Source organism: Schistosoma mansoni, chromosome 2 (genome assembly GCF_000237925.1).
Source record: "Schistosoma mansoni strain Puerto Rico chromosome 2, complete genome".
NCBI classification, from domain to species: Eukaryota; Metazoa; Platyhelminthes; class Trematoda; order Strigeidida; family Schistosomatidae; genus Schistosoma; species Schistosoma mansoni.
The window spans coordinates 16,982,779-17,010,378 of NC_031496.1; the positions used below are offsets into that span (position 1 = coordinate 16,982,779).

Genomic DNA, 27,600 nt, shown 5'->3' on the forward strand with positions numbered 1-27,600 from the left:
TTTTAACCAATATCACGAAACTCATTTATAACTCTGTCTCAATAAACTATTTTTTCATTTCACAAGCATTAATGAAATCAGATTATAATTAATGAATTTTTTTTCATTCATTGACTAAACTAGTACAGACAATATAAAGCACTTTTTTTTACCGTATACGGCAATGAAAAGAGAAACAAACAATGACAATACAGTAAACTTTACTTATTTTATTTCTCTATTTTACAATAGAATTTAAATGGAATCAAATGCATTGAAGATATGAGTTACTTTACCACTTGAATATGTCTATGACTCATTAACAAAAGAGAAGTGGATTAAATAATTAAGCCTGTTTATCTTTGATCAAAATGTGAAATGTAAATAATGATGAAAAATTCTTAATGTGACGAAACAAAAAGAAAAATAATAACATAATACCATAGAGAATATTGACATATAACATGGATAGGGAAATGTGCTACGAATAATAGGATTAATCAAATAGTATTACTCTTCTTCAATAGAATATTTATTTTATTTCAAATGAAAAATTATTATTCATATAAAAATAAATATCTTCTATCAAAAATAGTTTTTAGTAGACAATGAATTCTCTTGATGGATTTACATTACAGTAAAGTACACTCTTTGGGATTAGTTACTCTGCAGTTTTTTCTTGAAAAAAATGTGAAGTATGTAATTAGAATTTTTGGAACAGAAAAAGGTGAAGTTTTAATTGAAACTAAGTTTACTAGTCTAAAAAGGATTTAAATAGGAATCGAAATTTCTCAACACAGAGACGACAGTACACTAAAAGATGATAAAAAGAAATAAAAAGACATCGAAAAATTAAACAAGAGGGATATGAGTTGAAGTAATAAAATTAAATCTCAGAACAAAAAGTGAACGAATATAACCACCTATCATTGTAATCATTGATGATTGGATCTTATTCTTACATAACCGGGAGATACTGAGCAGCTATTTTGTTCCAGTACGGAAATCATCGAGAGTATTCATCTATGACTCTGTCACAGGGGATTGAACCGTCTTTCGGTTTCGCGCGCGAACACTTAACCTGTAGACCATTAAGCCGAAATCCAATAGTGTAGACGCCTAATAACTTCATTCAATTTGCTATGTTGAGCGACAATTTTTCATCACCTGTGATGGATAACTGCTTTACATCAGACATGATTGTACACTACTATTCACGGTTTCTTACTAGGACTTTAAGGGTTGGCTCTAGAAGTTAGTGACTAGTGAATGTGAAATTATTAGTAGTACAGGGATTCTGTAGAGATAGGTTAACTCTTATAGTTTACACCGCGGAATCCCAAAATAAGACAAAACAGTTGTTCAATTATTTTCACTGGTGGTTTATCTAATATCAGTCCGTGATGTAAACTACGAAGATTTGCCACTCTCTACAAAACTCCTTTATTCACATCAATAAGTATAACAATTATTCGATTTAGTACCAACTCATCCGCGGATTCGCCTCAATAGTTCAGTTTTTAAGTGATTTTCGATCGACCATATATTTTTATGCATCATCTATCAGTCAGCCTATTATTAATCATGGTGACAACCAAAATGTGCCCAGCCCACCCCTCTATAATAAATGATTGGACCAACATTTCCAGAAATCCCCAATTAGTAGCTTATTATGTTCTTTCTTAACCGAGTTTCCTCCCAATGAGGACCATACCAAATATTATATTTTCCTAATTCTAGTTAATTAAATCTTGGAGACAAATTTTCAAGATAATGGACTAATAAATATTCCAGACTAATGGTATTAATATGAAAATATTGACGACTAAATTATACTATAACTTTTGATGTTGAAACTCACTTCATATTAACACAGTTATCTAAGCTGTTGCGTGTGTCACAAATTGGTACAATACATCTAAAATACTGGCAAAGTCTGAAATCGGTTTCGCGGATAAAGCAAAATCAAATACTACTTTTAATTACTGAACTCATAAACAAAAAGAAAGGAGAATTAAAACTTGATATTAGCTGACAGATACTAAAAATTAAGCATTGGAGTGCTATTTCATCTCATGCTATCAGTACGTATCAATAATTCAACATGATATCATAAATAGACGACGAATATCGGTTATGATAAGCAAGTTAGATTCATGCATTTTGCCCCAGTGACAGGTAAAAAGACAGAACTAATCAATAACACGTGGTTTAACACGAGCATAATAACTTGAAAAAAGATGATACAGAAAAAAACAAACAAACCTCACTGAGAAACCAGTATCAACTCCTCTTAAAAATCAGTGTTGACTGAACTTGTCACCTTATTACTATTGATTGAATCCATAATGCAGGTACTGGTAGATTCCCTACTGCAGTGACTGACTGTATCCTTTAGTTTTCTAGATGCACTTATTTTAAGTATATCCACAGTATCTTTTTTATCATCTTCATCCAATACAAATTGGGTAGGACTAAGTCGAAAAGGATTTTGAACATAAGCACTCAAACGTTTAGATGCAGCTAATACAAGACCAACAAAGAAAATCGATGGATGAGTAGGTCGACTTGTATATTCAGGATGGAACTGAGTAGCTACGAAGAAAGGATGTCGAGTAGGACATTTATTTTCAAAATTCGAATCGTTTTCAAATTGATGCAAAGGTTGTAATAGCTCAATGATTTCCATACGATTGCCAACTTCTGCATCTCGACCAACAACAATAAGACCTGATTCTTCCAGTTGATCTACATATTTTGGATTTATTTCATACCGGTGTCGATGACGCCCATCAAAGTAGGGTGCATTAATTAACCGATGCATTATACTATCTGAACAAAAGGTTTTCGATGACGTGTTCGAATCATTCGCTCTACATTCAGGTGAAACTTTTAATTGTGAATCTAAGTGAGCACATATAAGTTCTGAACATTTGTAGGTACGTTGAAAGTATGATTTAGAAATTTCCGATAGATACAACAATGTACGGCGTCGACCAAGTCGCATTGTTCCACCCATAATTCCGGGATTATGTTCAGGCATCTCAATGATCACTGGATGAGTGGTATTTGGGTCGAATTCGGTGGAATTAGCGTCCTAAGTACAAGAAAAGAACAAAACACAGGTCAAAATATCATACGGAGCAACAACAATAAATAAATAAGATCAGTATCAATCAGTTATAGATACTGATAGCTGACATAAATATGTATCGCCCTGGAACCCCTCTGGAGGCTACTTCCGGTCCCAAGCCCAGAGAAAGGAGGAAGGTTGGGCATAGGGTTAGCGACCCTATACCGTAGAAAACTAACTCGCTAAAAAAACGCTAACCAGAAAAAATAATTTAAACCATTTAAACTCTGCCCTGGAAGTTAAAAGGTCTTCATTTAGAAGAGTTATGACGCCTCATGGTGAAAGCCAAGTTCATTCGGAAGCCACGAGGCCGTGCCCCTTCTGACAACCAGAGAAACCACTAATTTAGGTACATGGAATGTTTGTGCAATGTACGAGACCGGGAGAGTCATCCAAGTTGCTGCAGAAATGAAAAGATACAACCTGGAGGTGCTTGGAATCAGTGAACTGTACATCTTGCTCTGGTTGCTTGTTGAGAAATTTCAAGGCATTTTTATAACAGATTTGGGGACCATTGAAATCTCTTCGTGTTGCACCATAAACGGCTTTAGCATCACCATCAATCAAGGTCTCATCACGCAATAACCTACAAATCCGGAGTTTTTCACAACCATCAAATCGTTGCATGAATTCTTCCTCAGGTTTTTGATTTTCCATAAGCTCAAGAGCCAGTAAGTCCTGATCCCCTCGGTTTATATTTGTTCTGGAGTAGTCCCTTAAATTAAGAGATCCCACTTTCCTCGAGGTTGTCTAACTGCCCAGTCCAAAAAGATTTGGCAAGATGACATCAGAGATATCTTGAGGCATAAGGTGGTTACCTAAACCTATTATCATACTCAGAGAGGATTCTGAGTCCGGGGCTTTCGAACTCCTTTACCTTACGAAAGACTTAAGAGCTGACATTGTGGCCAACTTTTGATTTCTCAGCTAGGATTAAGAAATCTTTCTTTTCTTCCTAGATATTAAGCTGTTTCATACATTTAATTTTGTTCCATTCATCCATATTTACTAAACTTTAGTCACAGTTGCGTCGTATAAAACTCCGCCTGTAGATCTTCTAGTGTCACTACAGGTCCCAATACCGGGTAAAGGATGAGGGTCGGGCATGGAGTTGGCAACCTCATCCCATAAAAAAAAACACGGTCACAAGGCGAGAAATGAGATCGGTGATATAACAGCAGTAGTTGGTGAAATTGAATGTGGTGTCTCATTCGTGTTTAAAACTTTTCGATGTAAATGTTATCTCACACATCGTCATAATTTAAGTTTCATAGAAATTGACTGGATGGAGGAGGTATCATTGAGTGACATGCCACTGAATTTTATTTGTTCAAAAATTTCATTTTCAACTCAGACAAGCAGTAGTGCAACAATAGACTTTCCCATCAGTCGCCTAAACTAAAAAAATAATCATCGAGCGTTTGTGAAATCAGTACATATATAAGTGTATTTATTCTACCATTGTCTTCGGGCTTTTTGAGAGTATACTTCTTCATTGCATCGGTCCTCAGTGTTTTTACTCCGCGTCATTGAAATTGTTTTATTTATTTATGGTAGCCGGTGACCAACGATTGGTTCATATGTCATTTGTTCCTTCATCATCCTCAAGTCCATGTATACCATTGGTTTGGAATCAGGGTTTTCCCGATTCCTATGTGAGTTCTCCGTGTCCGCCAACCCGGTCAAAGCGCCGGACATTCGCTTTTCGTCCCCTCAATTTCGTAAACAACACCCCGCCTCGAGAATACAGTGAGTAGAACTTCTCTGGCGGTGATTGTATGCACGTGTCATGCGAGAGCGTTTCGAGAGGGAGGGCTGACTCTCCCTCGGTCGTACCAGGGCATTTGAGGGTATGGAAATTGTACTTGTGTACAGCTACTTCAATTTCCGGTGAATTCAATGGAGCTGGTCTATCCGAGTGTTCCTCAGTGTGTCCTACGCATACGTTGTTCTGTTCTTGAATCTCAGTAACTGTCTTCACTAATCTGTCCTTGTTTGATCTCTCTGGTTAACTAAATTTCTTTTTCAGTTTCTTCGTCGTATCATATATGTGTTTCATATTCCCTTCAATTGCAGCTTTTTCTGTCGTCTTTGCTAGTTCTTCCACGTATTTCTGATTGTTGGCTATAATTCTCTTCTTCACTTTCTTGTTTGATTCTGTGTATTCAGCTTGTCACTTGACTTTATTTGGTCTTCTCCGGCTGTTGTTAAATGCCGTCTTCTTGTTCTTCCTCTCTTGAATCCTGTCCAGGGTTTCGGTAGAGATTCATTCCCTATGATGATGATCGTCGCGGCCCAGCACCTCCTGACACATTGGAGTTAGTGCTTCTTTGATCCTTTTCCAATTGTCTTCAATAATAGTTTTTTCTTTTGTGAGAAAATCTTCTACGACTTCAAATTTGTTCTTGAGGACTATTTAAATTGGTCGAGTTTGTCCAAATCTCGAAGAGAGGATGTATTGAACCTTTGTAACGCTGTTTATCCAGTTGTCCAATGCTTCTTTAACTTTATTTCCATCTTGGCAACCACCAGTTGGTGGTGATTTGAAACCATGTTAGGTCCTCCTCCGGTTCTCACATCTTCTATTGACCTTGTGAATTTTTAATTGATACAAATATGATCGATTTGGTTCGTTGTAGTGTGATTCGTTGAGATCCATGTAGCTTTGTTTATGCATTTGTGTGGGAATATTGTGCCACCTATAACCACTTTGTTAAACGCACATAGATTGGCAAATCTCTCCCCATTTTCATTTCTCTCTCCTAGTCTATGTCGTCTCATGATATCTTCATATCCATTGTTGTTCATTTCGACTTTGACGTTTAGGTCTCCCATCAGGATGGCGAGATTCTCTCTTGGGCACTTCGCTTTGCAGCCTATCGTGAAAATGATCTTTACCATCGTCATTGCTATCATTGGTGGATGCATAACAATGGATAACGTTCATTGTGATTCCGTTCTTCTTTGTTTTGAAGGGTGCTTTGATGATTCTGGATCCGTGAAATTCCCATTCTACAAGTGCAATTCGTGCCTCTTTGGACAGTATCACAGCAACATCCTGAGTGTGTAGAGCATTTTCCTCTTTGTGAGCGAAGGTGGCAGCAACTGATTGTAAAATAAGTAAAATAGTTCTGAAATGTTTGGTTTAATTCCTAACACTTGCAAAATGGAACTCTTCGTGAATGTTATTTAAACGCTAAACAATGTGGGACTAGAACAATGAGTGGTTTATTATAAATATTAAGATGAATAGCAGTAAACTTCGGCAAATAGTTTGCCATATGACAAGGGATGTTTAAGATGGATACGAAGACATCATGAGACTACATGGACTGGCAGAAAGGAACGAAAATGGTGAGAGATTTGCAAACCTATATGCCTTCAACAAAATGGTCACAGGCGATATCATATTCCCACACAAACGCATTCACAAAGCCACATGGACTTCAACGGATCACAGTACACAGAACCAAATCGACCATACCTGCATCAATACAAAGTTCAGAAGGACGATGGAGGACGTGAGAACCAAGAGAGAATCTGATATAACCTCAGATCATCACTTGCTGGTCGCCAAAATGGAATCGAAACTCAAAAAGATCCAAAAAACGGTGCGGGACAACACCACAAACGTTTAATACGGCTTTTCTGAGAGATAATGACAGGCTCAAAGAATTCAAGACAGCCCTCAGAAATAGGTTTTAGGCCTTTCACGATCTACTCACTGCAGAGGGAACTACCATGGAGAACAACTGGGAAGGGATCAAGGAGGAAATCACTTCAACATGACAGGAGGTTCTGGGTCACAAGAAGCACCACCACAATTAATGGATCACTGTTGGTACACTGGATAAGATTGAAGAAAGAAGGAACAAGAAGACAGGAATCAATATCAGCCGAATAAGAACAAAGAAAGCCAAGGCAAAAGCCGAATACACAGAAGTAAACAAGAAAGTGAAGAAGGGCATCAGAACCGACAAACGTAAATATGTGGAAGATCTAGCACTGACGGCGGGAAAGGCTTCAAGAGAAGGAAACATGAGACTATTGTATGATATAACAAAGAAGCTCGCTCGAAATTATCGTAAACCAAAACGACCAGTGAAAAGCAAGGGAGGCAAAGTAATCACCAACATTGAAGAACAGCGAAACAGGTGGGTAGAGCACTTTAAGGATTTCTTAAATTGACCAGCCCCATTGAACCCACCCAACATCGAAGCAGCACACGGAAGCACAGGATAGAGTGGACAGCTAGGATGCGGCTAGACGATCTAGACTTCGCAGATGATCTGGATGTTCTATCACACACGCAACAACAAATGCAGAAGACAACTGGTGTAGCAGCAGCCTCAGCAGCAGCAGGTCTCAACATGCCCAAAGGGAAAGGTAACACTCCAATACAACACAACACGCATCAATAGAATCACATTTGACGGAGAAGCTTTGGAGGATGTTAAAACCTTTACATATCTGGGCAGCATCATTGATGAGTACGGTGGAACTGATGCATATATAAAGGCGCGGATCGGCAAAGTAAGAGCAGTATATCTACAATTGAAGAACATCTGGAACTCAAAACAATTGTCAACCAAGACCAAGATCAGCATTTTCAATACAAATGTCAAGACAGTTCTACTGTATGGGGCGGAGACGTGGAGAACTACAAAAACCATCATCCAGAAGATACAGGTGTTTATTAATAGGTGTCTACACAAAATACTTCGGATCCGTTGGCAAGACACTATCAGCAACAACCTACTGTGGGAGACAACAAACCAGATCACAGTAGAGGAAGAAATAAGGAAGAAGTGTTGGAAGTGGATAGGACACACATTGAGGAAAGCACCCAACTGCGTCACAAGGCAAGTCCTCACATGGAATCTTCAAGGCCAAAGGAGGAGTGGAAGACCAAAGAACACATTACGCCGAGAAATGGAAGTAGACATGAGAAGAATGAATAACAACTGGATAGAACTAGAAAGGAAGGAACAGGACAGAGTGGTCTGGAGAATGCTGGTCGGCGGCCCATGCTCCATTGGGGGTAACAGGGGTAAGTAAGTAAGTAAGCTGTCTTAGTTCAAATTGGGTCATAGTGAGAAGAAAACAACGAGATGTGAAGGAAAATAATTAAATTTTGGTGACAACTTACCATTAGCTGGAACTCGATCAATACTGTTCGAGTGCACAGCATCCAGGCTTATGTTTCTTTTTGGTACGCTTCTCAAAGATAAACACGATCATAAAACTTGTTAATTAATACACTGAATTCCATCTTCCGGTAAAGAAATAAAACTACAAACAGTAAACATTATGTCTGCTTGCCTATTAAAGCCTTATCTACACGTATGAAGTAAAAATATTTTTCTCCGTTTGTTATTCCTGGGCTTTAATTAGGAATCGCCTGGTTATCAAAGCCAGTAAATCAGACTTCAGCGACTTTCCGTCTTGCTAAAAATTGTATGTTGTATATTCTCACCGCCTTAACAATCTCTCTGGAATTTACTCACTGGCACTTCTTGAGATCATTGAGTTGACTATTTACTAACCTACAAATAAATTTTCTTCGATACTACGAGTATCTGAGTGATGACAGCGTGAGTTTCCAAGTGTCTATCGGCTTGGTAGAGGCTTACAGAATCTATTCATCTCTTCTCACTTTCTAGATAAACGTTATCTTTTTGATCAGCCAAGAGCCAAGTTAGTTTTCTCTCAGAATCTCTCTTGATGTTTTCATTTTCGAATCGAGAGTGAAGGGGGTTTTTCAAGTGCATTAAGGTTCACATAGATGCATACTAGCAGCTTGAACATGATAAAAATGTAGAAAAGATCAAATGTATGAACAAATTAACTGACAATCATCTGACAAGTCTGTTTTAGAAGCATTTATTGGTTTTAAACCAAAACCCTATGTACAAAGGCGACACATACAAGCTTTCATTCTACCATGGTTCTGATACTTAACTTTTAATGCTAAGTAAGACAGCTGTTAGTACTTCCTTCTAGTTTTTATAGTTTTTAATTATTATTACTAACCAAACGTTATTTTTACTTTTACTTCACCATTCGAACACTCCTCAAGTAAGCACCAGTGTTGCTCAATTATTAAATAAACTCAATAGTGTATAGAATGATATCGTAATGACCCACGACGAAGAAAATAATAAACGACTGTCTTTTTTAGACATACTTTTGAGTCGGAGGGAGAGCGGAGCTATAAGACGGTCACTTTATAGGAAACCAACTTGGACTGGTCGAAATTTAAATTTCCACAGTTTTTGTCCATTGCAACACAAGCGATGCTTGATTAACTGCCTCCATAGGATTCAAAGAATAGCGGTTGGAGAAAATGTTAAACTGCTGATTGACTCACTAATATCAAATGGTTATCCAATAAAGCTTATAAACAGGTACGAAAGTCAGTTAATAACAAAATCTCTCATTCTGATCCAAAGATTATTGTTTATATCTCTCGACCACTTAGAGATGAATCTAGCAGTATGATTTTAAGACAGAGACTAAAAGCAGTCATCGGCAAAAAGAATTACGCTGCTAAACTGGTTGTAATTGAAAGGATTAAGCCCATGATTCAAAACAGACTTAAACAATGCACAGACGAATACGTCACATCATATTGCATTTACAAAGTTACATGTTTTAAACGAGAATAATTTCTTAAGGGTATGAAATTTATTTTAAAAACCCCACCCCAACCATTAATATGTACTATTTTCCCACCAATCAAAAGCGTGATTTTGACCGGCCAATGAAATGCACATTTTCGAACTCATAAGAGTAGCGAATTCGGTCAGGCAATAACAGTTTTAGTCAGCGTTGTTGTCTGTCGCGTCTATTTCAAATAGTAGAGCTGATCTGATTTTCAGAGATATTCGTCGGTATATGATTTTTAACGGAAGAGGAACTCTTGAGACAACTGAGAACTTATGAGAATGTGACTTTTGGTCATTTCATAATACGAGACAGTCATCGAAATCCAGATGATCTGTATATAAAATATGTATGCAGAAGGAAAAGTTACACTGAGCGAACAACAAACTCTCAAGCGACACAAGGGGTTTGCTTCAAGGTAAATTCTTTATCCATAGGTCTGGACAACCTACTGGTAGTGGTTGCAAATCCTATTTATTTGTTCGGCTGATAGAAGGCTTTTATATAGTATTAAGATGGTCGGTTTGTCATAATCACGAGCTGCTGCCCATCGCTTATGAGAAAGATCCTAGCTTTCGTCGTTCGAAAGCTGAGCAGGAGAATACGATACGTCCTTTATTAATGTCCGTAGTTTCAGCTTTTGTTGTCGTCAATTTTGTGTATGCAAATTACAAGAAAATAATAGCCCAAGATGTTTTCAACAAGCGACGTTTATTCAGACGATGGAAACTTTCAGATCAGTGTAACCTTGATTATTATCACTACTAAGTAGGTGATTTTGGGACGTTAGCTACACATATCATTGAACTTAGAAGTGCAGCTGAGGTCCATCGCGAAGTGAACGGTTGTCTGGAATGCTACTTATTTTCAACTGTAGATCATAAAAATGTAGCTCGTCGATCTTCCCGATTGCTGGTACATACAAGCGCAAAGAGGAAATTTCTTTATACGAAATAATGTCACTGGATGTCTCCATAAAGGCAATGGCAGCAGCATTTGGATTTCTGGCCAGAGAAACTTCCAAGGTGATTAGCAGGTTCTTAGTCATCGTTCGAGACAGTGTCTTGGCAGGAATACTTGTGGGATCTTTCATCAGTGACGACAGTGCATCTAACAACTTTCTTGGAGCGCATCACATATTTGGAATACATATAATACGCAATGTTCTTCGGCGGGTACGTTTACCGCGTTTAGCTAGTAGCTTACTCATAGAATATCTCATCTGAAACATTCCAACTTTCTCTTCGTCCGACGTGTACTAAAAACGCTGAACAGTAAATACAGAATTACTCCAGTACGTAAACTAGTGTAGATTCAACTCTTACATGATATCCAAGAAGACAGTCCGATATTTTTTAATTACTTACAAAATGGCCTTCTTCACAAAAAGCAAAAGCGGACCAGAGAGTTCAGACAACGAGGAACGCTGTTAATGCAGAATAACACGAACTTAGTGGAAAAAAAGTACACGGTAATGAAAATGTACAACATCAATCGTAAATGTTCAGTGTTGCATTATGCGTTTCATCTATTTCTAAGGAGTGATTACTGGCTGCATGCTAGGTTGCATGAATAAGGTAGGAAGTGTATAGAGAAGTTGTGTTCTACAGAAGTCCGGAATTATTGGAAATAAGGAGTCGTATCAGTCCGAAAGCATGTCAGTTACTGAAAACCGAAACGCGTACAGGGCTTCGCCAAATAACAAGATTATCAGAAAATATCTTTAGTCATAGATCACACTGGGAGGTATAATGTCGATACGGATGTTATGGAATGCAACTGATCTTTTAGATGAGAAATGCAGTTACCATGTCGAATTCTTACCAACTACGCTCATCAGTTCAGTGAACTGATCAGCCGAATCAGTTTTTGAGAAATCTGATGGGTTTTGTTCAATGAGTGTTTTCAACAACTTGGTCTGACTTTGGCTAAGCTAAGACTTTGAGCTCGACAGTCTAGGGAATAGTTTATAATTTTATCTGTAGGAAATTACTTTAAACAGTGACTACATAATCGGTCTAGACCACATGGTAGGAAAGTTAGACCAAATCAATCACATGAGTAATTTTTGAAAAAATAAAGAGTAGAAATTTATGAATTTTATTCTTCATCACCACGCTTCGTATGAAACTCATCAGCCACACTTACAAATTTCAATGTTTGTGTGGACATAGGGAGGAGTAATCGAAAAATGCAATCAAGGGTTATGGAACATGTGTCTTGATGGCTTCAAAATCAGCTCATGTCAAATGTTCCGATCAATTTGAGAATTAGAAAACCAGCACATAATTGACATCAATACAGCTTTTAAAACGTTGCATAGAAATTGTCAAGGACGAATTCTTAGCTTTATAGAAGCATTGGCGATTCGCAAATGTGAACCCCCTTTGTATGTACAGAAACAATTAGCCGTAACCCTGAATTTGCCCCGGTAATCCTCAAGTCATTTCATAGCCAACTTTATCTGTCTCTAAAACGTAACCCCAGGACCTATCGGTCTCGCGTGCGAACGCTTAACCTCTAGACCACTGAGCCGGCATCCAATGGTGTTAATGTCTAACTTTAACTAATCCACGAAATTGAGCGACACATCCAAGGTTTTCCATGGTGGTCTAGCTTCAATTGACTCATGATTTCAACTATGAAATTTAATACTTTGTTTACTTGAACTTTCATTTAACTGACCTTTATTAATTTTCATATAAAATACCTTGACAATTATGTGTGACCAGACTGTTCGAAATGTATAGCGCAAATACAAGTAAATAAGCTTTCCAATCAAGTGTTCGGATGACAAGAGTTAATACAGTCAATAACTGTATGGATGCACGTAATACACGATATATAATTTCGTTAGTATTAGGGTAAATTGTAATCTTTTCTTGGTTTTTGTTTAAATAAATGACTTACTTTCCAACCAAGTACATTTCTGGAAAATTCAATTACAGCACATTGGAGGCCCAAACAAAGACCCAAAAACGGCACACCCCTTTCTCGACAGAAGCGTATAGCAGCTAGTTTCCCGTCAACACCTCGCTGACCAAAACCTCCAGGAACAACAACAGCATCGGAGCTACTCAAAGTGAGCCAAGCTTGATGAAATGCATCTGGACATACGATACGAGTGTTTTCTTCGAGATCTTCAGCACACACAAGTGAAAGATCCAGTTTTAAATTTGTATAAATTGCAGCATGACGAAGAGCCTGAGAAATGAACATAAAGACAATAAAAACCAGACTAATGTGAAACGAAGCGTAGTTGGATATTGATGTTAATGAACCTTCTCCTGTTTCTAAGTTAACTTCATTTAATTTTGATCAACTGGATTATTCGATGAAGATTCAGGAGGAAAGTACGTAAAATCATAATTCAAAAATGCAATCACTGTCAGTTTTAAAAGAAGAGGAATAACAGCTGTTAGATGATACGAGGATGGAGGACAATCTTTAATTCCGTAAGTTTGGTATTTACAATCCTGTCAACCCTGATGATGAAATATTCACTAACAAATAGCTAATACATTGAAGCTAAAGTCTTCGTAGTATCTAAAGTCACCAGATGTTCAGTAATCGGGTATCATTTTGTACTGATTAGCCACACATCGTCTGATAATAAATTACATTTACTTTAAACAGGAAGAATGTATTAGTAAAATCTCAGCGAATGGATTTGAAGTAAATCCAACGTTTCCTTGGAAAAGCTTGAACCAGATTGCCAGGCGAAAGTTCTCATATATTTACATTTACTTTGTTTTTAGATAAAAAATTATTTCCATTAAATTGATGAGTACTACGGTTGTGCAAGATAAGTTGTTGATTGCTTATCAATTTAACGGCCTTACTAACACAAGAAAAATCAGTAGCTTAAATTACATACGTGAAAATTGTATCAACCCATATTGTCTAGTGATTAGCATCTTACACAATATTTAACAATCTAATCAAATAAAATTTAAGAAATTCAAGACCTGAATACGGTAGATGAAACGTTAACTAAATCCATGACGTAATGTACTGTTTTTTTTTCTTGAATACAGAATCCGGGAATTTTACTTCGATTCCAGAGAGATTTGCATTAACTGACCTCGAGATTTTATACATGACCTTTCGCTGCCAGTTATTGGTCGACCACAAAGGAAATTCACACGACAAACCAAGGTCGTATAGTAAATTGAAAGTTAGTGCGGAAGAGGTATTTAAATAAGAGTATTTACCTAACGAGGTGGCAACTCATATATCTAATTGTACGTACCCATGTATCAGTTTTTTGTATAATGACTCAGTGTATATAGTTTCCTGGGCAGTTTACCCGCTCTTAATATCTAGTTTCATTAACCAAATGTCAAAAGCATAAACAGTTGTAGATTATTTTAAATTCGATCCCACAAATTACTTCATTACCATACTGACACAGGGATTTTACCAAAATATATTTGATGAAAAGTAGAAAATTCAAGCGAAAATGCGTAAAAAACTGAGCTTTCCGTCAGCAAAGCTATCGGAATTTATTTTACGAACCGATAATGGTGATCGTCTGTTGCAACTATGCTCAGACAATCGTTTATTTTTAGCAAGCACTAATTTTAAGCATAAGGAGAGACATCGTCTAACATGGCGACCACCTTCCACAAACCAACGATGGACTCAAATAGACCATATTGTCATCAGTCATCGTTGGAGAGGCTCAATAGAAGATTGTCGCTCGTATTGGAATACTTGTTTAGACTCTGATCACGATTTAATACGAGCGCGCATTTGTCTGCGCCTCAATGGACGCAGGAAAAGTACACTAAGAAGACCCATTAGGATTGAACTGGAGGACGAGAAAGCCAAATGCGAATTCCAGAAACAACTGAGTTCACATCTAGGCAGTTCTGTAAACGAGACTGACCCAGATGCTGCTTGGAAAGACACACGAACAGCTGTGGAAACAGCAGTAACATCTATTAGTTATTTAAACCATAGGGCTCCAAAAAACCAGTGGATTTCTTCTAAGTCTATTTCACTGATGGATTCGCGTAAACTCATCCCATCAGGCTCTAAACACGACGAAGAGCGTAAACAAATTAGATCTAGGTTAACTAAAAGTCTAAGGAACGATCGTGAGCAGTGGTGGGCAACGAAAGCAAAAGAGATGGAAAAGGCAGTGGCTGTAGGCAACACCAGGCAACTATTTAGACTAATAAAAGAAACCGGAATTAAGAAGTCAAGTGTAAGTGAGACAATCTCGGAAAAAGACGGAACCCTTATCTGCTCTCAACCCAAACGTTTAGAACGATGGGCGGAACACTTTAAGGAGCAGTTTAGCTGGCCTTCAGCTACTGCACAACTACCCACTATTCCCAGAAAACCTGAATGGAACATTGAAGTAGGCCCCCCGACCCTACTTGAAGTTCAAAAGGCTATAACTAATCTGAAACGAGGAAGAGCAGCTGGTCCAGATGGATTGGCTCCAGAGGTCTTTAAATATGATGGTCCAATTTTAGCGACTAGGTTGACTAATATTCTGGCCAAAATCTGGGAGATGGACGTAATCCCATCTGACTGGTCACAATCTCTGATTGTCCCAATATATAAGAAGGGGCCAAAATCATCCTGTGATAACCATAGAGGGATTAGTCTGATTAACATAGCATCTAAAACACTAGCCTCAATAATTATCGGGCGCCTAACTAAGACTCGTGAACTGCAAACACGAGAAAATCAGGCTGGCTTCAGACCTGGTCGTGGCTGTATCGACCACATATTCACCATTCGTCAAGTTTTAGAGCACAGACATGCTTATCGGCGTCCGACAATGATAGTTTTTCTTGACTTAAAAGCAGCATTTGACTCTGTAGACCGAGAGGTTCTGTGGCAGTGTCTGTCATTGAAAGGTGTACCTGAGAAGTACATAAACCTTGTGAAGGCTCTTTACTCGAACACTACCAGTCGAGTGAGAGCTTATGGCGAACTGTCATCTGGTTTTACAACCTCAAGTGGTGTCCGTCAAGGCTGCCCACTATCCCCATTTTTGTTTAACTTCATTATAGACCTGTTGCTGGAAATAACACTCTCGTCGACTAAATTTTCAGGAATTGATCTTCTACCAGGAGGTTCACTTATCGGCTTAGAATACGCAGATGACATAGTCCTGTTTGGTGAAGACGCTGACAAAATGCAGAGTCTTCTGTTGGAACTCAGTAATAATGCCAGGATGTTTGGGATGCGTTTCTCCCCATCCAAATGTAAATTGTTACTCCAGGACTGGCCTGCGTCAACACCTGAACTAAGGATAAAGAGTGAAGTAGTCGAACGCGTCGACAACTTCACTTATCTTGGAAGTCTGATCAGCCCTAATGGGTTGGTGTCTGACGAAATCTCAGCACGGATTCAAAAAGCTCGTTTGGCTTTTGCCAACTTACGTCACCTATGGCGAAGACGAGATGTTCGTCCGTCTATCAATTAAGGGACGAGTATACTGCGCAGCAGTTCGTTCTGTTCTACTTTACGGCTGTGAAACATGGCCATTAAGAGTAGAAGATACTCGTAGGTTACTAGTATTTGACCACAGATGCCTTAGAAATATTGCTCGCATCTGCTGGGATCACCGGGTAAGTAATAGTGAGGTTAGACGCAGGGTATTAGGGAATGATGGTGAATCAGTTGATGAGGTGATGAATCTTCATCGACTGAGATGGTTGGGCCACGTGTTACGTATGCCTGAACACAGATTACCACGACGCGCAATGCTGACTAGTGTAGTGGATGGTTGGAAGAGAGTTAGGGGCGGCCAAACCAAAACATGGCATCAGTGCTTGAAGTCACTAACTTCTAGTCTTAGCCATGCTGGCAGATGCAGACTACCTGGTTGGGGTCCGCGTGACTATCGTAATAAGTGGTTGGAGACTCTGGGTGACATGGCTCAGAATCGATCACAATGGCGTAGGTGTATACACTCTTTATCTTCCCTTAAACCTTGAGATTAAAATTGCTTCATAACTTTTTTTCCTTCCTATACTATATCCTTATATACAACCTTTCTTTATATACTACCACCACTAAATTATTTACTTCTATGAATTCTGTGTTCATCTTGTTGTGCTAACGAGGTATGGCAACTTGGACCGATGCATATATGTGCCTGGTCCTACGTTGTTGCTGACTGACTGACTGACAAAGATAGCCCAGATTGGTATAAGCCGCTCTAGCTTTCACTATACGTGAATCGATCTCATCACTCACGCTTTCACCAGCACTTATGCAGCTACCTAGATACACGAACTTCTCAACTACTTCAATCTGCTCACTATCCAGGGTGAGTACAGGATTAGAACCCTGCCAGTCTTGTGGAAGTACTTTGCACTTCGAAGGTACAAAGCACATACCATACCTACGGACACTTATTGCTAACTGATTAAGTGAGGATTGTATGGCTTGGGTATCATAGCATAGTAAGACAATATCATCCGCATAATCAAGGTCGGAAAGTGTTTCTCTAAACAACAGGTCTACAACACCATTAGAGCTGCTCCAGAACGTCGTCGATGGCAAAGTTGAAGAGGAATAGTGAAATTGGGCAACCCTGTCTGACTCCACTGCTTGAATAGAACAATGGAGAGAGATGGTCGCATGCCTTCATTGTACCCGAGGTGTTTGTAAATAGTGACTTTAAGATGTTGATAAACTTCTCAGTCACAGCCCTCTTTAATAGACAATCCCAGAGAACAGTCCTGTCCAGCGAATCGAAGGCAGCCTTAGTGTCAAGAAACACTAAGATTGTTGACCTGTGATAAGTATGATGATGTTCTAACATTTGGCGGAGGGTGAAGATATGACCAATATATCCTGGACCAGAACGAAAACCAGCCTGCTCCTCGCGAGTCAATTTTTCTTGGGTTTTGAACAAACTACGAAGTATGACGTAAGCCAATAGTTTGGACGCAACAGAAGTAAACTTAACCCCCGATGGTTGTTACAGAGAGGACGTGAACCCTTTTTAAAGATAGGGACAACTATCAACTGATTCCACGGTGTTGGAACATTCTCTATTTGCCAGACTTTTGCAAACAATTCAGTTAGTTCCTTAACCAGAAAGTCTCCACCATCTTTAAAAAGGGCCAAAGGTAAGACATCTGGGCCCAGTGATTTGTAGCACTTCAAGAGTTGGAGTTCCTAGCGGACTTCCGCCTCATTAGGTGCATCAGTCGTCATAGGCCATGGAGGGCAGGACGGTCTAATTGGTGTTTCCAGGGCAGTAGACCAGTTGAAATGCGTTTCATTTGTTCCTTCAGGATCCTGGAGCCAATGTGTACCATTGGTTTGGAATCAGGGTTTTCCAACTACCCTAGGTGAATCCTCGGTGTCTACCAACCCGGTTAAAGCGTCGGACATTCGCTTTTCGTCCTCTCAATTTCGTAAACAACACCCCCGCCACGAAAAGGCAGTGAGTAGGACTTCTCTGGCAGTGGCTGTATACGCGTGACCATGTGAGAGCATTTCGAGAAAAATGACTCTCCCCACTCTCGGTCGTACCAGGGCATTTGGTGGTCTGGTAATAGTATTCCGACACGAGACAGTGAGTTTTAAGCGTTCTTTATGCCCTAACGCTTCAGGCTGGGCTATTTCGTTTACTACCCTACATATGTGTTGCATGCAGTATAAGCTATATTGCTATGTAGAGCTGAAGGTCTCATATGAGACCTATTGAAAATGAGTGAACTATGGCATGTAATGAAGTGAAGATTAATATAATCGGTTTTCAGTTACAAAAGTTACAAAACTACGACAATATAGTGAGAAATCACTAAGGGAAATATAAGATTAGTACGGGTATTAGTAGTATCAGTAGTAGTAGAAACGATCAAGGATAGAGAAATATGATCTAAAAAAAGTTATTAACGAAATAAGAGGTACAAAATAACTCTAAAACTCATGATCTAAGGAGGGCTAAAAAGTGAACGTATGCGAGTCATGTCACCTAAAGCCTCAAAACGTTGGTTACGGTAATCAGGTGGGGAGTAGTCTGCACTTACTTATACCTTTCAATTCAACAGCCAATGACCTCAATTAATAATATCACGTCTTGGTTATGCCGCTTCCAGTTTTACTTTAACTTAATTCGATTATGTCCGGAATTCCACGTCAAGGTAGGTGGTTCAGCACACATAATACGTTTTCCAATCATTTCAATTGATGAAGATTCGCTATTTTGCCGACCAACTTCCTATTCTTAACTAGTAATCCAGGTCTAACATCAGACATCGCTCACTCGGCAGCTCAAGCATACACGAACAACGCTTTAGGGGTACTTATGGTCAAATAGCAGTAACCGACGTATATTCTCTATTTTGAAGACCATTTTTCACAGCCACAAATTAAAAGAAAGAGAAATGTTGACCTGTATACTCGCCTCGTAGTTAGAAGATGAACATTTCGTCTACACCGCAAAATATAGAAAATTAACAGAGCTTTCCGATTTCGTGCTGAGGTTTGGTCAGAACACCAACAGACCTAGGCTAATTAGACTTTGAAGATAAGTGAGGTTGTCAACGCCCATGAACGTTGATATAGACCAGTCTTTTGCACTTAGAGGGATAAAAATCCAATCAAAACATGCTTGCATTGTTGCTCACGGTGATTAGTAGACTACTTTGTTAGTCCTTACTCAACAGAACTAAGTTATTTGAGCATTCCAAGTAAACACGTAATTCCCCTGACCTAAGTTTTGTTAACATATGCATGACATTTTAAAAAAGCAATAGAAAATAATACATTAAATTACCTTTAACAATGACAAATAAGCATCACTAAATTTGGTATATTTCCCAACTATAGCGATACGAACAATTTCCGATGCCAGTTCCATTTGACGAGTCAATGCTTTCCATTTCCCAAGAATTGGATATTCAATGTGTAGTTTAGGATTCAAATGGAAATGCTCCAGTAGAATCGAGCATAAATTTTGATCATTTAATCGTAAAGGCACTTCATATAAATCACTAACATCTAAGGAAACAATAACCTGTTTTACAAAATGATAATATAAACTTTTTAGCTAAATAAGCACATTTGAAGCAATATAACAATGTTCCAGAGTTTGAAAATGAGGTTAAAAGCCATCAGTTCATTAAAAAACAAAATATTGAAGATTCGTTTCTACTGCGTGAAACACATAAAAAGTGATCAATTCAGTGTTGCCTTTAAATATCTATTACTCAGACCGTGATGTAGTTTATATTCACTTAATAACCAATTATACTCTTTTTATATGATTATAGCTGCTATTCACAATTACAGATTTTCTTTACATCTCTAATCATCATTCAGAATGTGTGTTTTAGTCATTTCTTCTGACTGACGATACGTATTTCCTATTCCAACACTATTTGTGTTAATTTATGTTTTAAGTTTTACTTGTTTCAATGCCACAGTACTACAGAACGTGTTTGAAAAAGAAATGATACCAGTTACTAGTTATTTTAGTAATAAAAAATCAGTAAGTAAAATACTGAAGCACTTTTTGATTCTTTACGAACTTAAGAATAAAAGATATTAATCATTGAAGTATGAAGTAGGACCAATAAGTACTTTGAACATTCTACAACACATGTAATTCACACACAATAAAAGAACTATAATGTTTAGTCAGACAAACCATACAGTTTAACTTTGTTATGAATGGGTTTTTTCTGTAGTCATTGTTTATGAACGACAGTAACAGTATTTTATCTTTCAATACAAGTAAGCAGCTGAAGAGCACATATGAAAATATAATAAAACCATAATATTCTGCTCTAATCATTATTTTTATTCCATTTTAGTCCTACTAACTTTACCTTTACAGACGCGGATCCAGTCACATATCTCTCAGACCTATTACTAACTAATTTCTAGAAATGGATTACTGTTAATAATGCTGTAGTGAACGAGAACAAAAGCGGAGATAATCGAATGTATTTAAATACAAAATTACAGAACATCTTAATAAAATCTGAGAACCATACAGTAAATACTTCATTTGCAAAATGTCGATCAATCGTCTCAGACTTCATGGTTTTTCTCGTTTTTACACCAGTCATTCTTTGTTATTGCTCTCTTTTCTTCGATCTTTTTAATCTTCTCCCTCCAGACATTTCAATTCCTATTGGTGATACATACTACTTATATATGTCGATATCAGTAGCACACACCACAATGCTACTACTAATAGCATATTAACTAAACTAAAAATGAATGCAAGGCAACATGAAAAAAGAAATCTTTATATAAGCACGGGAAAAGTTTTAAGCAAAGTGAATTGTGAACTAGGATTTCATAATCATTGTAGCTTTTTCCAGGTAATTTAGAAAATATTAATAAATAGAAGAAAATGATTTGTAGTAAGAAACTCCGGTTAAGCAGGAAAAGAAATTTCAAAAGGATTATGAAGTACTTACACGTTCTACTGCAACTTGACTAAATAGGCTGATTTTGTTGATGACACTAGAGGGTAGCGGTGAACTACAACGACACATAAGAAGGTCTGGATGTAAGCCGCAGGCACGCAGTTCACGTACGCTTGCCAATAAATCCGATACAAAATAGAAAAAAATATAGGTTAAAAATTACTTCGCAATATCTACAAAGAAATCAATGTTTCTGTTTTAAAAAGTTTTTAGTTTCCTAAAACGTAATAAATAAACAAGAAAATCCTTCCGCGCAAACTAATTGAGAAGGATTTGAAGTACATAATGTAGCAACATATTTAAACGGTGAGAATTTATCTCAATTACCAACTTCGTATTAGGAATCGTTTGCCAATCCAACTAATCTTACGTTATCTGAATCATACATACGGATACGAACAATCTTTCTAACGTACAATTCTACCACATAACGTTGAATTCAGGATAAATTTTCAATACGACCTATACGAAAGTTTGTCAATAAATGTATAGGTTGGATATCATTTAAAAGTGTGTGAAATCAAACAAGTTTAATTTTCTCATACAGTTTAATTTCGACAAAAATGTCATGTACAATATACGATAGCGTAGCTATATACTATATACTTAGACGACTTATGCCCAACGAAAGGAAATAGGCGTAAATAAGGAAGTAAGGATTATACACCTGAACCTCGAGGGATTTGATTATTAGTTGTTTAGTGTAAGTTATATTATCACAGATTGACAGTGATGAAAAAATACATTCAAAATTATGGATTATGGGAAAGTTATTGCATTTTACTTTGAATATCTTCAGTAGCACATAAATGGAACAACTAGTGATGTTCAGTAAGAAAAAAGCTACTTAGATTACATTAATTAACAATGAAAACCACCAGTAGAATACTTATGGATCCATTAATCACTGGTTATTATTAATCAGTGTTTTTATTCGATACCCAGAAAAATAGAAAAGTATAGACTTTTGACTAGGTGAATGATTAAATATCAATAATTTACAACTAAAATATAAATAAAACCACATGTAGCAAATATTTAGCATCACTATAGTCCGTAAGAACGAATGATACCACCTTTATTATACTTAAGAGTACTGTTTAGACAAATGCAATTTTAAAAAAGCAAAAAAAAAATCGGGATCAGAAAAGTTACATTCTGTTAACAGGGAATAGGATAAGGAAAAAGATGCTTTAAGAGAGACTGTTAACGGTTAAAAGTAAAAAATATGCAGTACAAAAAAAATAATAAATCGACAACGTTCACCTATAACAGCAAACCAATAAGTATAGGTTACAGAGAGATTTTATCATATCCATTAGAAAAAGTAAATCTTCGTAGAAATAAATACCTCAATACCGTTTAATGAACAAAACAGCTGAAAAGAAAAGATCGAAAAAATTTATCATATGTAGAGAAAATAATCTTCTGGTAAATATCTACCTTGACAGTTCCCACTCAGTTTTATTAACTGTAATATCCGTCATAGCTGTGAGCTTAGAAATTATTTGCTGTTTATGCAACTTAGTAAAGATCATACTCGACCGTCGCTGCTACCTTGGCGTGGTGGTCGGGTTTGCCTATCGTAATGAACCAATCAAGCTATACTGCATGGAACAATCGATCCTCAAGGTCCTACCATGCCAGGTAGGTTGGTTGAAGAGCAGTAAGACTAAAAGTAGCAAACTCAAGGTTGGAGGGCGAAGTCGTACTGCTAGCTGTTTAGAGGTGTGACAGCAGTAAGGTGTTTCCTTCAGACAACCATCATGACAGCGATGCTGCCTTCCCACAAGGAAAGGTGGGGTTAGAAAAGGTCGACCCTAAAAATACACACCTCACCTTATCCCACAGATTCCCATCTCTGTCTGTAAGGTCCCAACAAGTACGGAGCTAACACGAAAACTACTCCCAAAAGGGTCGTGTATGACCGACCTCAAGCAGTTGTCTCTTGGGCGTTACGGTTACGCTCTCAGGTCACTAAGACCACCTCTAATCCAATTTCTTTTTCAGGTGCCTCCAGAAGAACCCTTCCATGGTATGGGCAACCGGTAAAAGATAACCGCCCTCATATCTCTAACAGCACTCAAGGTCACTTACTGAAAGATCATGCATTTGACATTGAGTTATATGTTCAGCAAGAGGGTCAGATTAAAATATTTGGCTCCTTAAACTAAAGTAGACAATGTTGGGTTCGGATACACAAACTAGTTTCAGAGATGAGTTGTTTGACTACGAGACTACATCTAAAGCTTACACTGAGGAAAATTTTAGTGGAGTTAAGTTCTTTGAGTTGAAATTTATTTATGAAGTATTTTTAGCCTTTCTAGGGAATATCTTCTGCAAGAACTTCAGACAGAAGTGAGTTACTAGAATTTCTCTACATGTGGCTAACAGCTCTTTTTGTGAAAATTATCTGATTGGTTGTTGTCAACAGAGGTCTTTTCATTGTTTGTACATTTGCTCTGATTGTCTTCCATCTTGGTTTAGTTCTTAGTCTTATGGTTATTTATGGGTTTTTCCAAGTGATTAATAAATTGGATCCATTTCAATATCCTCATCGATTCCAGATTGACCTAAGTGCCAAAACTATAATACTTACCTGATCCTTTATCTACTCTTTTCGTCTATGAACGGAACATTTCTCTAGCCGAATGTGTATCTACAATTGTCTACGTGCATTGGTATGAGAGAAGACATGGCGTTACCTGTGACAACTAATTGTTCATGAATATGATGATGAAGAGGACGGCCACTTTGCTTGATTTAATGTTTCTGACAGCTATAGTAGTTTGTTTTATACATGATGTTTAGCTTTTCCTTAGTCATTCTATTTTTTGGTTTGCATAAAATTGATTGAAGTGAACTTGATGGCTTACGAATGGCCCTAATAATATGGTTATGATTTCCGAGAATCGAGCTTGATAGTTAGGTTTTAATTTTATTGGTGCATGAGTCCAATCGCTTATGTTAAATAACATGTAGTTATGTTTGTTTCTGCGTACGAACACTTTAAAAGTGTCAATTTTTTTTAGAAAGAAAACACTTGCTGATCAGGTTCGGTATCATTTGATGCCGGTTCAGGATTGTCAGTAAATCAGACTTGTGAGTAGTTATTAGTTGAACAGTTACGTAGTGGTTAAGACGTCATACCTTTGACTGCTTAGTCTTAAGCTTAGACCCTGCCCATATAATTTGGTGTGGACAACCGGGTGGCTGTACCATTAGCTCTCACACTTGGTGTGGCTTATACTCACTTATCTGGTGGATGAGTCAATTTTATTTTCGTGGATCGTTTACTGATTAATAAGCTGTTATTCGTTTTAATAACCAGAAATATCCTCGGAACTACCAAAATTCACTACCACAACAGAAATTTACCTGAACAAACCACATAATCCCTTATGAAATTGGGCATACGATGTTAAACAGGTCGAACTCTCGTTTCTTAGGTCCTAGCACTGGTCCATAATAAGGAAATAAACTAGATAATTATTGCTACATATATTTTCATCTGTCCTAACGAAAATATAGATAAAATCAAGTGTAAAACGGTTAAAAACCCGACGTTTCCGGTGTGTAATCTACCACATATATATGATATATATTTATAAAAGTTGAACAATACTATACTAAGCTAAAAAATAAAGTAGAAACTAACTTGGGTAGGTTTGGTTTTAGGCTCTCCAACAGACTGAAGCTGAGGTACTAGGCTAACATGTACGCAACAGAAATTGACACTTCCCACTCGAAAAAGCATTTGTCTGAAGGCCTCAACATACGGCATAGATTCAATATCGCCGATAGTACCACCAAGTTCAATGATGCATACCTCTGGGTTTGAACCACTTTCATCAACTGGAATCCGAGAAACATTTGTGACCCATTCAATAATAGCATCTGTGATGTGCGGGACGACCTATGACAAAAACGATGAATTATAACAATTTAAAATATACTAATTCGGAAGGAAATAAATAAATCTTATGTTATTTAACTCAAAATACAATAAACTCATTTATGACACATAGTTTCGTGTAGTGAATGATATTCATATGATGGAACACAGGTCAATTCAACCAAACAATCCATTTAACACCGAAAAATCACCAGACAGTCACACATTTAAACTGATAAAATTAGAAACTAGCATGTTATTGCAATGATTGATATCGCTACATCTCGACATAAAAGTAATAAACTAAACTGAACTGCGAGCAGGAATCGGGAGGGAAAAAACAGGGACAAAATAGTAAAACGATTAGGTTTTAAAGGAGGATGACGATAGTATATGCACATATATATAAGTCAAAACATTTGACGAAGCATTCTTACTTGTACTGTTTTCCCAAGGTAATCTCCACGACGTTCTTTTTCAATTACTTTTTGATAAATTTTTCCCGTTGTGATGTTATTATCTTTGTTCAATGTTATATTTAGAAATCTTTCATAATTTCCCAGATCAAGGTCAACTTCACTTCCATCATCCAGAACGTATACCTCTCCATGTTCAAAGGGGGAGAAGGTACCAGCGTCAATGTTTAGATAAGGGTCAATTTTGATACACGTAACATTCCATCCGTATGCTTTTAAAATAGTCCCAATGCTGCTGGAGATAATACCTTTACCGATCCCGCTAATAACCCCACCAGTAACCAAAATATATTTCACCGTATCCTATCACAAGTTAACAATAAATAAATATTATTCAAAAACATCATATGGGACATGTTCTAGCCCTGACTAAAATGAAAAGACTACAGAAAAACTAAGATTACATTCTGAAGATCCTGTCAAATGTTGACGATATATGTCCTGAGTGATTTTGATTGAGAGTTGAGAAAGAGTTGGAATAAACGTTCCTAAATACACCTACAGATACTTAGACAGTCACATCGAACAGCAAGAATTCAATTATCACGCCAGACTATAATATTAGAGTTTGATAAGAGGAGAGGTATGTGGGACTGGGTGTTTTCCGTGGGGATTTACGCGTCTAACACTCGCATCAATATGCTGTGAATTTCATATTGAGGATAGTTAAGTGGTTATGTTTTTAAAAGTAAAAATTTAATTATTTGATTCATAAAATTAATTATTGAAAGCTAGTTGCTGTTTAGAGCTATAGCTATTACAAATAGTGTTTTGTGTAGTCAAAACATTCGGTATTATGGTTCCCAATTACTATGTGTACTCGATCACTGCAAAATTTATAAATAAACTAAGCCCTCAAGCCGAAAAACAACAGAAACAGAATACTTCCCAGTATGCAATTCGGAAAAAGTCTATTGTCTGAAGAGATACAAAGCCTTCAGTCAGTCAGTCACAACGTAGAACTTCGTACGTACGTACATCAGTTTGAGTTGCCATACCACATTAGCACAGAGATGAAGTTGTCGATACAAAGCCTTAAAGTCATGCTTATGGGTACAACTGTTTCGATTTTTTCCAAAAGCCACACATAAGGCATGGTACAAATTTTACTCATATTTGTTCACTCTAGTATAGACAAAACAGTGTGGAGAATCATGAGTCATAAATAAAAGCCTTTGAGTTAAGTTTTATCAATTCGTATTAATTTAAAAATTAATAATATATAACGCTAACTAGGAACTTCATTATTGTTTACTGTTACACATAAAAACTCAATAAAGCATAAAAATAAGAAATACTCCACACAAAATTTAAGGATGTAAAGCTTTTTAATCGTTGAATTACAGGCCTTAAGATGAACAAATATCACAAAAGCAGTGGAACTGAATAAAGAAAGAACAAATATCGCAGCGGAATAACACGAATTCACTTATTTCGTGGATTCTCCCCAGCTGCTTACAACCTAAAACTAAAACATATATACATATATATAATTAAACAAGTGTACATACTTTACATCAGGAACGTCTAGAATAAACTGAGTTAAAATGTGAACATAAAATATTATTATAGTCTCCTGATACGAAGTAAGTACATTTGTTGTTTTAATGATAATTACTTCAGTTTTACGTTTCTTAATCACGCCTAATGCTACGTTTGCTTATTGGACTTTCAGGCTGAGAATATGACTAGGATTTGAACAAAATCTTTCGATAAACAGAAAACTACATACACATCGAAGTACCAAGCTTTCCTTTTATTTCCTCTAACAGTTTGAGAAAACCTCCCAAAATTAATATTCTAAGGTTCACAAGATTGGAATAAAACCAATAAAATGGTTAAATTAAGGTCTCATAGTTGAACGTATTAACTTAGCATTCCTACCATACGTAAGGGATGACAGTGATTATTTTTTGGACTTACTGAACTAGTAAGTTTGTATGACTTAATTTTTTCTGGGATTAACAGCTTTTTTGTCAGTAAGGGACATAGTGCAAAGTCGCAATGTGAGAGATGGTCTCCCAT

At 37.2% G+C, this 27,600-nt stretch overlaps 1 protein-coding gene across 1 annotated transcript; it reads right to left on the minus strand.

Moving 5' to 3' along the window:
* Nucleotides 1-183: 183 nt before the first annotated feature.
* Smp_134650 (putative ctp synthase) lies at nt 184-27,600 on the minus strand (the record flags this gene model as incomplete). The annotated part of the gene is made up of 9 exons (XM_018795896.1): nt 184-792; nt 2,245-3,076; nt 12,689-12,982; nt 19,542-19,781; nt 21,196-21,316; nt 24,459-24,462; nt 24,859-25,120; nt 25,537-25,878; nt 27,499-27,600. The coding sequence occupies 8 exons, from the start codon at nt 27,598-27,600 to the stop codon at nt 2,273-2,275; spliced, it is 2,169 nt and encodes a 722-aa protein (XP_018650163.1). The 3' UTR covers nt 184-792; nt 2,245-2,272.